Genomic DNA, 12,689 nt, shown 5'->3' with positions numbered 1-12,689 from the left:
TTTTGTATAGAGGTCAGGGGAACGGTTTGGACGACCTAACACTGTCGGCTTCTACCCCATAGCCGGGACTCAACTGCGAGTTTGCGACCGTAACGGCCTGCTCGTCTAGGCATGTTCTTTGTGCTGGGCGGCAATGCTTGCCGATAGATAGAATCACCGTCGTGGGTAGGAAAACAGCCACGACCAGGAGCTCCAAACTCCCCTCGTGCTACAACGTCCCTTATGGGTATTTTTGCTGTGCTCTAGAATGAAATTGACATAGTTCGATCGCCACACTCTTATAGCGCTTTGGTGCCGCTGCCGCTGCATAGTTTTTTATTAAAATTTTGGTCTCTTGTTGACTGTCATGATTTTAAATTCGCCGCCACACGCCCGTAATAACTTGTGCATTTGCATCCATTTACTTTACTTCAGATTTTGCTTTGTTTTTATTAAATTTGTGATATTCAAATATTTGCATTGATTCAGAACGTTTAACTTGATTTCTTTCCAAGTCATTGAAAGTTTTTTTTTGGAGCTGAGCATTAACGGGTGTAATTTTTTTCCTTTTTTGGTCAAGTGGAGGAATAAATAATTTTTTGTCCTCCATAAATTTGGTGTTTTATTTAGCGGTACTTTTCCAACCTTGGAGTCCACCATTTGCGTCTGAACCCATCTCGCCATTTTTCAAAAACACAATGTACGGTCCCGTTTTGTCAGACGATCACAGCCAAGGCCAAATTTTGAATTTTTGAATTTTTCGCGGGTTTTCAATTTTTTTACATTTCAATTTAAGGCGGGATGTTTGGCTTATCACATCAGATGAGTGTTATTTTCTTATCGCCGATGATTTTCTTACACACTAATTATTATCATCTTGCAGTATGAATTTGAACATATATTCCCGGTTTTAATGTGATGGAGGTCCGATCTACCAAGTACTTCATTTTGATTCGTTGTATTATTAATTTATTTGAACTTGAATCGAGAAAACGCACGATATCCCCGCCAGATGCGGAGGGATGAACCACAAATTCAAAATGAAGATTTTTCTCCTATTGTCATTGTTCATGTGAATGTTTAACTGAAAAAACGGATTTTGCTGACGTAAATCAGGCCGCCTACCTGGCTGCCTCCTTTGCGAGGATGAAAATATAGTTTCTAACTATATAAAAGCAAAATTTGGGCAAACGAAAGTTCATAGACTTGAGTTTCTTTGCTACTTACCATTCGCAATTTCGCTGCTACTGTTGTTTCTTTTCCGCAACATGATGACCCTCCCGTCAAACCCAGTCTTTGACCACGGAATACCATTAGTGCCCATTGAGACCGACCTATGGAACCTCAACCCTTTACTACTATCAGAATCATTATCTGAGATTGACACCTCCGATAACGGCTGCAAAACACATTCTCACTTATTAAATCACCGCATACGCTTTTCCCTCACTCTTTGTCCCGGAGTAACATCGTGTAAATTTTGATGTCTCAAAACTTTTTCATAGAATTCTGGATCAGGTAGCGAATTCGCTCCTAAAGCTTGCAAACACTGAAACGGAGGCACAGGACTGAAAGGTCCTGCGCAATCTGGAGGTGAATTATTCTCAGATACCGATGGCATAACACTCGAAGAAGGCCTTCTTTGGCGACTAATTACCGCGTCAGCCGAACTCGCTAAATCTAAGAGGAACATTGCGTTATTTTTCATGATCACGTGAGGCTCTAAACCTGGAGATGTGGAGGGTGACGATAAAGGTTTAACATACACGTTTTTCCGTCGATTTAGGCTTTTGGTTTTATTCATTTGCTGTTTGCCGCCTCTGTTCATTTTTACGTATTTTTCGCGGCAACCTTCGCACAACAGGTACCACGAACTGTTCGCTAAATAGTTTCATGAGAGATGAGTAATTCTGTTACAGATCAACTTACGTATACCACCATCACCGCAATTTCCAGCCCAGCCTAAGCAGTAGTTGCCACCAGAGTTGTATCCTTTGCCTCCGGCATGTTGGCCACATCCTGGGTGAGCCTGGTGCATGTGGTAGGTGACAGGATGTGGAAACATTTCACCACATAGTTCGCACAAAGTCTCTGAACTAGACGAGTGCAAATAACTCGAGAGACCTATATCTTCTACAAAATAACAAAATATTACAAGATTAATTAAAAGTGCGTCACGAAGTGTACCTAAATAATTCCTAGGTGAGATTTTTTTCTTCCTACTTTTCTTGGTATCTTTTTCAATAGTTGCACACTTATCTTTACTGTCGCTTTTCCCGATTCCCACTTTTTCGCTTTTTTTAATTTTAGCCTGAACCGGGCTTGCCACCACCATTTCGTGGGATATGGCCTGAAGACAATTCGTCGTCAATTCTTCCCAAAGGAAAACAAGTGACTTTAGCGCGGGAGGTAATACCGATATGGTGTGATAACCGTAGCCACCCTCTCCAGTAAATTTTTCTCCGGTTTCTTCATTAATTATAGAACTCGGATATTTGTTAGGCCTTTTACGATTGGCACTCGCATTCGCTGCTGATCGTGTTAGCGACTCTAAAGTGGCTGGTTGGATGTGTAAGTAGGTTCCTGCATTGCTTACTTCTACGGAATGTCTTTGTCTCGCTTTTTCTTCTCGTGAGAGTTCTTGGCGTCTTTTATCGATAGGAACGTCTTGTTGCCGTGTTACGACCAATGCGCCTTGTTTGGGAAGAGTAGGATGAAATTTTAGGAAAGAGGCACATGCCATAGCGTCGTGCACAATTCCTAAGACAAAAAAACAATTTCTAAATTATAATGAAAAATAGATTACACGACATACGAGTATTAAAAAATATAAATCATCTTGAAATTACATTTGTATTAACACTGATGAAAATCCACAAAAAGGACGAATGCAACATTGTTTTCTACCCTGAGGCACTGTTAAATGTTACTTTTTTCAGGATGTCTGTACCGCCATCATGGTGTATCAAAATCAAATTCCAAATAGTTATTCTCAAATGTTATGGTGTCCCGATTTAAAAATTAAATTTCGCGCCGAGGAAAAAATAGCGCCACGAAAGCGCACGAAACGTTTATTATTGGTTATTGGTACGTAATTTAGCACGTCATTTTACCAAAGGGCACTTTCTGTTGACGACACGTGTATTTTGGTTTCACTGTTCACGTTAGGATTTTTAACCGTTCATAGTTCTAACGAAATTTTACGTCAGTAATGTAAATTTTAACGTAGAGCACGTAACAAAAATTAGATATTCAGGCTTAATTTATTTGTATATCATATTAATAATGTGTGTCACAGCTGTTTAATTGAAAGAATAGCGCAAATACCTGGAATTTTTATCCTTCGAATTATATGCTACTAAATTATTTTATATTTTTGATGTCATAAAATTAAGTTATTTGTTTAAATTTTATAATAATTTGTGGATGACTGTTTTAGCATTAGCTTGCAGAGCAGTAGTTGCGTTATTATTCATCAGTGGGTCGGTTACATAATTTTGATATTTTGTATTAATTTATTTAGTGATTATTAATTTTTTTATAATGACCAGTAAATGGAGCTTTCTGTTGGGCAATACATTTTTATTATTATATGTTATTTTCTTACAGCCTTAATTTGAACATTATCATCCGAGCGACGCGTTTCCGGGACTACGTTATTTTGATTTTGATCATATTTAATAAGTGCCTGTTATGTACATTATTACAAAGTAAACCCATATGCCACGCCGGTAGGACGCCTATGGGTTTTCTAGTATGTACGACGAAGAGTGGTGGTAACTCATCATCAGTGACGGCGGATTTTGAATAGAGAAAAGTATGAGATGCCGAAAATCTCAATGGCGGACTCCAGAACAAACTCGAAGACGCCATTCGCGAATTCTCTAGGAGAGAACATGAGTCTCGGGATCGCGTGGCGGAACCAAACTGACGGGCCCGCACCAAAACTTTCATTGTCACTGTTCATGCCAATATTTATCTGCAATACAGGATTCCGTCGGCCGAATCAGACCGCCTAGTTGCTGTCACTTTTGCGAGTGCCAGTCGCACGTCATGTGTTGGTAACAGCTGATTTTCGAAAGCTGGGAAGGTTTTTCAGGTGAAAAAATGAGTCGTTTGAAGCTTATTTCACGGCTCTTCCCTCCTCAGTAAGCAGTAATAAACGATGTGTCCTCCATATTTTGAATTTTGATTTAGGTCGTTTTTCCACTCTTGGGGTTCCATTTTGTTGTCTGTCATAGCTCAAGGCGGGTTTTATAATTTTGTACACGTCTCATTTTGACGAAATGTTTGGGTTATCACAAAGTGATTCCAAAATCTGTTATTGAAAACATTAAAAAACTGTTCAACCATACACCTTGCCTTCCCTGTCTACACGATTGAACAATAAAGAGGATGTGGTGTACCAGTTTCAATTAAAATTTCGCGCTGAGAGACAAAAAACAAAGCCGCGAAAGTGCACCTGAATAATTTGAATTTGAAAAATAAATTACGAAAAATCGAACTTAGGCAGCCATGTGTAGAGATCTTCAGTAAGGTAGACCGTCTAACCAGATAATTAGTGAATGTCACTCTTTTAACTTGGTGCATGATTAGCGATTAAACCATGTGTTAGGAAATTCACTTATTCACACTTCACTCTTCTGTTAATGAAGTTACAACTAAAGTTTCTGGATGTTGTGGTGACCAAATTTGAATTAAAATTTCGCGCTGAAAAAAAAACAGCAGCGCGAAATCCATTTTGAATGATTTGAATTTGAAAAACAAAAATGAATTAAGAAAATCGTTAAACATAGGCAATCATGTGCAAGTTTAGTTCTTTTCTGGTAGTTGGTAGCTCTCTGGGTAGTATCTAGTGCAAGAGTTGGTAGAAGTTAGCTTGCTCGGTAGAGGGTTGAGATGCGATACTCTGCTCTGTGGCGGTGACTGTGGTTTGTTTGGTGTAAGTGAAAGAACGCGGTAAGATAATTAGATTACGTTTAATTGGTTTGGTAGTTTAAAAAAAGGGGGATGCCGAAAATTAATCGTATCCATGACGACGTCACAGTTTCCCCAACAAGCGTAGCTAATTCTTGCGGTTTTTCCAAGCGGAAATATGTGAATTTTCGACCGACGCCAACACGTGGTGTAGATTTGTTTTATTGTTTGTAAATTCACAGTTCATGTTAGGATTTTAATCGTCACAGGTTCTAACACAAGTTTAATAGTCATGACTTTGTTCAGATAGTGCACTGGCTAGGAGATTTCATGAGAATCACTTAGTCAGGACTCAGCCTTTGTTTATCAAGTTATAAATAAGGCTTCTGGATGCTTATACTTAAGCGTTACATTATGACACTTCTTAATTCCTCACACAAGATTGCTAATAGTTCATTTACGGCAGTTAAGTTAACCTATAGTATATTCAAGTGAAAGAGTCAGCAATAAAGACATGTGATCAGCGCGTATTCAACTGTCGACAAATTTGGGGAAGGGTTTTTCCCAAGGCAGTTTTACACTGTACCGTAACCGTCATCATGTTGGAAGTTGGAAACATTATTTTGTCAAAATCAGAACTTATTTCTCCACAGTGTAATGGGCTAGGCGCAGTAAACTTACGCGCATTCGGCTCCAGGATACTTCATGCAGCTTTCACGTGATCACTGACTATTTCATTTGACTATAACGTTGTCCCACTCAAGGAAAAGGACGGTGCACTGAGGGGCGGGGGGATTAAAATTTTTCTCCTTAGGCACTTATTATCATCACATCACATCATCGAGACATATTTCTCGCCATTTGGGAAACTATATCACCGAGACGCATATTTCTCGCAACGCGGGATGCATTTTGTGTTTATTTATCATGAGTTTTGTTTGGGATAAGCTGGGGACAATTCACGATATAAACTCTCAAAGCTAATTGTTTTAAGTAACAAGTTACTTGCATCATGGCATAATTTAACATCATGCAAATTCTTTATTTGAATCGTTGATAAAGTGTGGCATAATTTAAGATCATGTAAACTCTTTGTTTGAATCGTGGATAAAGTGGGGCAAATGTTAAACTCATGTAATTTTGTTAGCTTTGCAATTTTTCAAGTCATGCAATTTTTCTGTATCTTACAATTTTAGCCTCAGTAATTTTCTTTGCTGTATAATTTAAATTGAACGTAAATTTTTCGTGCTCTGCAGTTCCTAACTTCACGTAAATTTCTTATCTGCACAAGTTTTACTTCACACCAGATCTTTTTTTTTTATAAATTTTTGCTAGTTTTTCTGACCAAGTAAATATTTTGTTGATTAATGTTTCCATCTTATAAATTGTCTGCTGTGCAACCTTAATCTCAGATGAGAATTCTTTGCTGTTCAAAATTTTACGAGAATGTATGGCGGCTCTAAGTGTTATTTATTGCTCTTTTTGAAACTTTAATACTTGTTCAGTTGTAGTTTAATATCAGAGTTATAGAGATTGAACATTTAAATGGAATTGGGGTAAATAACACAGAAACAAGTGGCAGAAGCGGTGGGCGCGGTTCCTAGTCGAGCTGGCGGTCGCGGCATCTGCACAAAAGGATGCAGGCCTTTAATAAAAGTCAGGGGCGGTCGGGATGACGTGACGTTCGAGTTTGCGACCGTAACGGGCTGCTTGTACGGCAAGTTTCTTTGTGATAGAGGGGTGCTGTGCGGCAGTGCTTGCCGATAGAATAGAATCACCGTCGTGGGAGAGCAGCCACGACCGGGAGCCCCAAACTCCGCTCGTGCTACAACGTCCCCTATGGGTAATTGTGCTGTGCTCATTTACGGCATTTACACTTATCTAAACGCTAGTCCATTTTGAAGAAAAGGACTTTGAAAAGTTGTGGTTAAATTTATGCCCTCGTGGATTCGAAAAACCGGAGGACTTTAATGTTTTCTTACAGGTTTAATGGCTCGTTTCAGGTCTAATTATTCTCTTGCAGATTGAATAATTTTCTTGCTGATTGAAATTGAACATTTATCTTCGAAGTACGACGAAGATTTCGGAGACAGGCTGATCATAACTTTGATAGCATTGAATGTGTATTTTTTGTGATATGAAGTTGCGGTCCACGAAGAAATTTAATGCATAATTTAATCTCAAGTAAATTCTTTTTGGTTGAAATTGTTGATAGAGTGTGGCATAATTTAACATCAAGCAAATCTTTCCATTAAAAATCAACAACAAAAGGAGCGACATGATATTCCTTTTAATTTTGTATCGCATGAGGTACCTACTTCTTCGGGAGGTGCGCTCACCTTTCGGTGTGGTAACTTACGAAGCAGTGGATGATGTGGTCAGTTATGTAACAGTCCTGCGCCGAGAGAAGGACTATGTATTGTAGTTCGTGAATTTTACAACCCAATGAAAATGCGGAGAACAGACCTAGATAAGAACCACGTCGATTCCGTAACCGAGATCGATGATTTGGACTCCCGATACGGACTTTAATTCCGATTTCTGTTTTACTTTTGTGTTAAATAGGGTTCTACTTTTGTTGATTTAGATACTTGATCATGTCGTCTGCTATTCTGTCTTTGTTCCATTATATTTAGGAAATTGGGTTACACTTAGAGAGCGTTTGTAGGGTTCATTTATTACCGGGTTCCTAGAAAACTGTCTCAGATAAACAGAAAGCCACATTTTTTTCCGAGAAATACGAATTAATGTCAAGACGGAGCGACAAAAGTGATTACTTAAAGGTTGCGGGCTGACACTGATTTACGTTAAACTGAGGGCGGGAGTACCACCCAAAACTTGACAGGCAACGTCGACTCTAATTCATTTATTCACATCACTAGTGGGTGAGGCGCAAATTCATTTCCCAACTAACAGCTTTGGCCCACATTACGATTAAACTGCTTACATCATACCACCAGGTATACGCATCGTCTAGGAGCAGTAACGGAACTCGAATCACCGTATTAATATCTGGGATATTTTCTGCTGCGTTATAAATGTCGCCACGACTTAACACTTCCTGACTCTCTATGTAATGCAATCCAAATCCAAATTCGCAATGATCAACTTACCTTCGTGCCACAGAAAGGCCGCGAAAACTGCTCTGAGCGACTCTGCAACTGATGGACTCATAGCCTGCTTCGGCGGTTCCGAGCTGTGATAGCTCACTTTAGAACTTGTAGGGAGTTGCTGCAAAGTTGCCGGTGAAATGGCCCTTTTCGGTCTAGCTTTTCCTGTCGCTCTGTCCATTCGAGAAATCTTTGGTGGCATTCGTTCATCTTTGCTGCCACTTCCGATGGAAAAGTGACCCTTAATTGACGGATTGCTGCTGTTTTCGGGCGAAGTCTGAGTGCCTGTCTGAGTTAGTTTTTTCGAACTCTGGTCGGAGTCCTAAAGAACCGAATCATAAGAGGAATTATTGTAAACGAAGTGAGAAGGGCAACTTACAGTGTTTTCCTTTTTGTTTGGTGTATGTGGGGGACTGATTTCTGAACGAGTGTGTATGGAACTGCCGCTTGGACTAGGTGACAGGTCACGTGGTTGTGTTGCCTGACTTGGCGACTGAGATAAGTCACGAGTGATACTACTCACCAAAGCACTTGTGTCGGACTGGTTCGAACCTCTTCGTGCTGAAAATTCCGGACCAGTTCCAGATACTAGTTTGTGAGTTGGTAACAATGCGTAATGAAAGAGAGTTAATACGGAAGTGGTTAATATTTACCTAAAGGAGACATACCAATGCTGCGGGGTGAACCAAAAGCTTGTGGGCTACTACTTGTACTGTCATGTAGTATGTTGCTTCTAGCTACAAAATACGTTTTTCATTGGTACTACTGAGAAAGTTATTAAATCATAAAGTGGTACGTTTCAGTCACGCATTCATTACGACATGCGATTCTATAAACTGACCAAAAATCATCGTTAACCAAACATTCGTGTGAACGAAAAAAATGTTGAGTCATCTGGTGGCAGAACGTCTGCTCAAAATAAGTCAGTGTTTTCGAAAAATACTTAAGAGCAAATGTACAGATCAAGGTTTGTACTAGAGAAAAAATTATAGAAAGATGTAAACAAACATGCAAGGGGAGAAATGTTTTGGTAGGTATATAACTGGATACCTTCGAATGGCCTTAAGATCATATTCTGTACAGCATGGTTATGACCAACAGAGCAGACAACCTCTTGCCGTTCTGTAGCTAATTAAGGGACAAAAACAAACATATCTATACTAACACATCACAACAATAAAATATTGTTATACAAGCCGCAATCAAAATTCCAACTTACACGGAATAGGGACTGGACTCGAGCTGCGACTCATCGGTTTCGGCGACAAGTGACCCGTTCTCGGACTTTGCGATCTTTTCGGAGTTCCAGGTGGAGTAATACCGTTACCGTTGGAACCGTGCTCTCCGAAAGACTTGTAGTCTTTGGAGGTGGCATCGAACGAACTATCACTACAATTTACAGTTCATTAAAAAACAACAAACAAAATTTAAGTCAAGCTACGTACACTTTCATATCATCACCTTTAAACCACTTCGGCAGACTGCTCAGCTTGCCGTCTTTTCTTTCCCTTTTAGGAATCTTAGGTGATTCTGATTTTAAACTATCCCCAAAAACAAAAGGATTAGTCGACACATGATCCGCCTTTGATGTTGTCGCTGAATTTTGTAAAGACTGACTTCCAAATGAAAAATTCGGTTCGGGTGGGTTTGGCGTCGCGCTGTAAGAAAAATCAAAGCCTTTTTTTCCTAATCGTGATGGTTCCAACTCGGTCGTGACTTGAGGAAAAGTATCTTTGTCTGTTCCAGTAACATTTCCCAAGTATAGGACGTTATTTGGACCAATCGCTAACGACCACGCCTCGTGGTCGGTATTAAAACAATATTTCTCAGCGGTGGTCTTGTCGAGCAAGACCCAATAACCGTCTGGATTAACCGTGTAGTCAATTACGTTAATACGATTACCAAGAACCAGCATGCCAACAGGTGGCGCTTTCAGGCTAGGACGACTGCGAATATTATGACCGGATGCTCCGCACTTTATGACTTGATAGTTACTAGTAGAACCCCCCGGAATTTTATGTCTGAAATGTTCAATATAAATACCGTTGCGTAATTTAGAACAAAAGCAATTCACGCCAATAACACTACAAATATATTAAAAAAAAAGAGAAAAAGCTTTACGTCAATTTTCACTGCGGTACAGCATGCAGACTAAATAATTACATTTCAAAATAAACGGAAGCAGTACCCCGAAATAAATTAACAAACCTGTCATTGATTTCTGGTAACTTTCGCATTATAGTATCGCTAATCACTTGATCTAGAATTGACTTGGGTTCTTCAACCGGTAGCAGAAGAGTCTTCCCTAAATGTTGGTTGTATTGCAAACACCACGCTTCAATTATGCTAGTGTTACAGTACTGTTTTATAGTTTCTGCAGAGAGCCTCAGCCACACTCCATCATCATTATGTATCTACGTAGTACAGTTAGGTGTTAAAAATAGCGGAAACATAAAACCCAAACTCACCTCATCAATAAACGCTATAGTGCCGTTCACATGCACAATTCCTATTTGTTCGCTTTGTAATGACGGATGAGCCCTTATCCTCAGACCTGCCGAGTTCCTAGCAACAAACTTTCTCAATTTACTTGGTTGATATATGGATTTTTTAGCAGTAATTTGACTAGGCGGCGTCATTCCTTGTGGGGGTTCCTTAACTTCAACTTTAAAAGCCTCCTCCATATCGTAACCATCGATATTAACCACGATTGAATAAAATCCGACGGATGCGGGTGTCCAGGTGGCACTGTAAGTACCATCATTGTTGTGCCGCACTAACATGTTCTCGCTGGATCTCTTCACAGGTGGGCACGCATACCTTAATTCCTCAAAAGAATAATTCTGATAAGGCTGCAACAGGTGTTTGATTAAATTGATTAGCTTCATTGTGTTTTTCTAACCTTCATGACGCTAATTGAGTGGAAACACATTTTATCGCGGATAGTCGGTTCGTAAGGGTTGTGCAACGGTGGTGGAACTAGACCTCCGAAAGTCAGAGGATCAGGCTGGATCACTCTAGGTATTTTTCTGCCGGCGTCACATTCTCCTAATTCTTTCTTGTCGATTGGGATGGCCTTTACTTCGACCTTTGATGTTGAATTGAATGGTTGCATCTATTATGTAAATTTATGAGTACTTACTTTCATGTTGGTCACGTTTACTAGATCGGAGTACTGATCTCTTGTGACGACAGTTATGATGGCTGGCCAACCGCATCGTAATTCTTCTCTGGAGTAAAGCACTTGGCATTTTGACGGATCTACTCTGCTGCCTGGCTGAAGCCACTGAGCTAAGCGACCGCCACTGGAGCCGGCGACGCAACTAACGAAATCTCTCAGGAACAATCTCTCGTTGGAGTGAATACTGAAAAGTAAAATGTTCGGTTTAAGAAACGAAGACCAGGGCCGCAGTAGTTTTTTAATTACGCAATTCATTCAAAAAAAGCAAGGAAAAATTTTGCTTTTAATTCATATTACTACAATTTTCTTTCGCAATCTAAGCACAGATTTTTATGCGAAATATAGTAATTATGACTATTTTGAAATTTAAAAATGGCAGTTAACACAAAAAAAATTGTAAAATTCAAGACGCAACCAGAAATACAATTTCTGATATTACATCTTTGATATTTTATACTAATAAAGAAAAAAGTAAATCATAGTTACGTGTTTTTTTGAGTATGACCATGTTTTGAGTTTTCGGAAATGATAACAGTTTCTTTTCTAACACAACGAAGTAGGTTTTATCTGTAATTTGATTTGTATAACAAATAACAAATTTCACACTTTTATTTTTGCAAATGACTGAGATATCAACAGTGAAATATGTAAACTGAGACGCCACCATTTAAAAACTTCTTAAAACATTAAACCAAACAAGTTACATAGCAGTTGTCCAACACCGAAAAAAAAAACAAAAAAGATGCTCTTAAAAAATAGTCCTTTTTATTTGAAAATATAAAGTTAATGTGATTTCCGGAAAAACAAAATGTGGTATATTGATAGTAGTATTTTCTTTTTGCTGGTTTCTTTGTATTAATCCTTGCCAATTCTTACCTTAAGTCTTTTCAATTAACTGATCAGATATTAGAGTGGAACAGATAAACTGGGACACCCAGTGTAGGATATTTATTTTTATTTAGCAATCACGTTCACACGATCGGTCATCGCCAGTTATTTTTAGTACCATATTTTTTTTTTCAAGCGATCCTCCATTTTGTGTCAATCGATGAAAAATCTCTCAACTTAACTAGTATCATTAGTTTTTCAATAAAATTTAAAAGTGAAAGTTTTGGTAAACTATCAACGTCATAATTATGAAAAAATAAATCTTAATAAATTGTCTGTTCGAGCATCTGATGATAATAATAGCAATAATAATAACACGCCGTTGTAATTATAACGTGTCCTAAAATTATTTGGATAGAACTTCCCTTGCTCCATAGGCACAAACGAGTTCCTTAGATAAATTGTAAAAGATATGTTCTAAAATTTTATTTCTTATGACAACGCCTATACAGAGTGAGGCACTAAACGCTCGTTTCTCGGTTATTTATTATAAATAGAAAAAAAAGCCAAAACCACAGTTGTACGGTTCTTTCGGGACTGTAATCTAAAATTATGTTTAACTATACGTAGTTACCAAATATATTGATTGACCTCTTCTAAGGCAGTAGGGTTAT

General features: G+C 38.8%; 1 protein-coding gene across 1 annotated transcript in view; it reads right to left on the bottom strand.

Annotated features, from left to right (window-relative positions):
- Nucleotides 1–12,689, bottom strand: part of LOC135128041 (E3 ubiquitin-protein ligase MYCBP2) — a 127,670-nt gene that overhangs the window by 18,159 nt on the left and 96,822 nt on the right. The window contains exons 27-40 of the mRNA XM_064054844.1: nucleotides 11,149–11,371; nucleotides 10,909–11,094; nucleotides 10,475–10,858; nucleotides 10,215–10,420; nucleotides 9,452–10,027; nucleotides 9,226–9,395; nucleotides 9,057–9,134; nucleotides 8,660–8,743; nucleotides 8,386–8,594; nucleotides 8,010–8,328; nucleotides 2,167–2,739; nucleotides 1,909–2,112; nucleotides 1,430–1,860; nucleotides 1,207–1,378 (exon numbers count right to left, since the gene is read on the bottom strand). Of these exons, the coding sequence (XP_063910914.1) occupies nucleotides 1,207–1,378; nucleotides 1,430–1,860; nucleotides 1,909–2,112; nucleotides 2,167–2,739; nucleotides 8,010–8,328; nucleotides 8,386–8,594; nucleotides 8,660–8,743; nucleotides 9,057–9,134; nucleotides 9,226–9,395; nucleotides 9,452–10,027; nucleotides 10,215–10,420; nucleotides 10,475–10,858; nucleotides 10,909–11,094; nucleotides 11,149–11,371 (3,815 nt within the window). The remainder of the gene's footprint in view (nucleotides 1–1,206; nucleotides 1,379–1,429; nucleotides 1,861–1,908; nucleotides 2,113–2,166; nucleotides 2,740–8,009; nucleotides 8,329–8,385; nucleotides 8,595–8,659; nucleotides 8,744–9,056; nucleotides 9,135–9,225; nucleotides 9,396–9,451; nucleotides 10,028–10,214; nucleotides 10,421–10,474; nucleotides 10,859–10,908; nucleotides 11,095–11,148; nucleotides 11,372–12,689) is intronic.

The sequence above is a fragment of the Zophobas morio genome, unplaced genomic scaffold (genome assembly GCF_036711695.1).
Source record: "Zophobas morio isolate AGI-343-1 ecotype UQ-CSIRO unplaced genomic scaffold, CSIRO_AGI_Zmor_V1 ptg000012l, whole genome shotgun sequence".
Taxonomy (NCBI): Eukaryota; Metazoa; Arthropoda; class Insecta; order Coleoptera; family Tenebrionidae; genus Zophobas; species Zophobas morio.
This window is presented reverse-complemented; position numbering and strand designations above follow the sequence as displayed.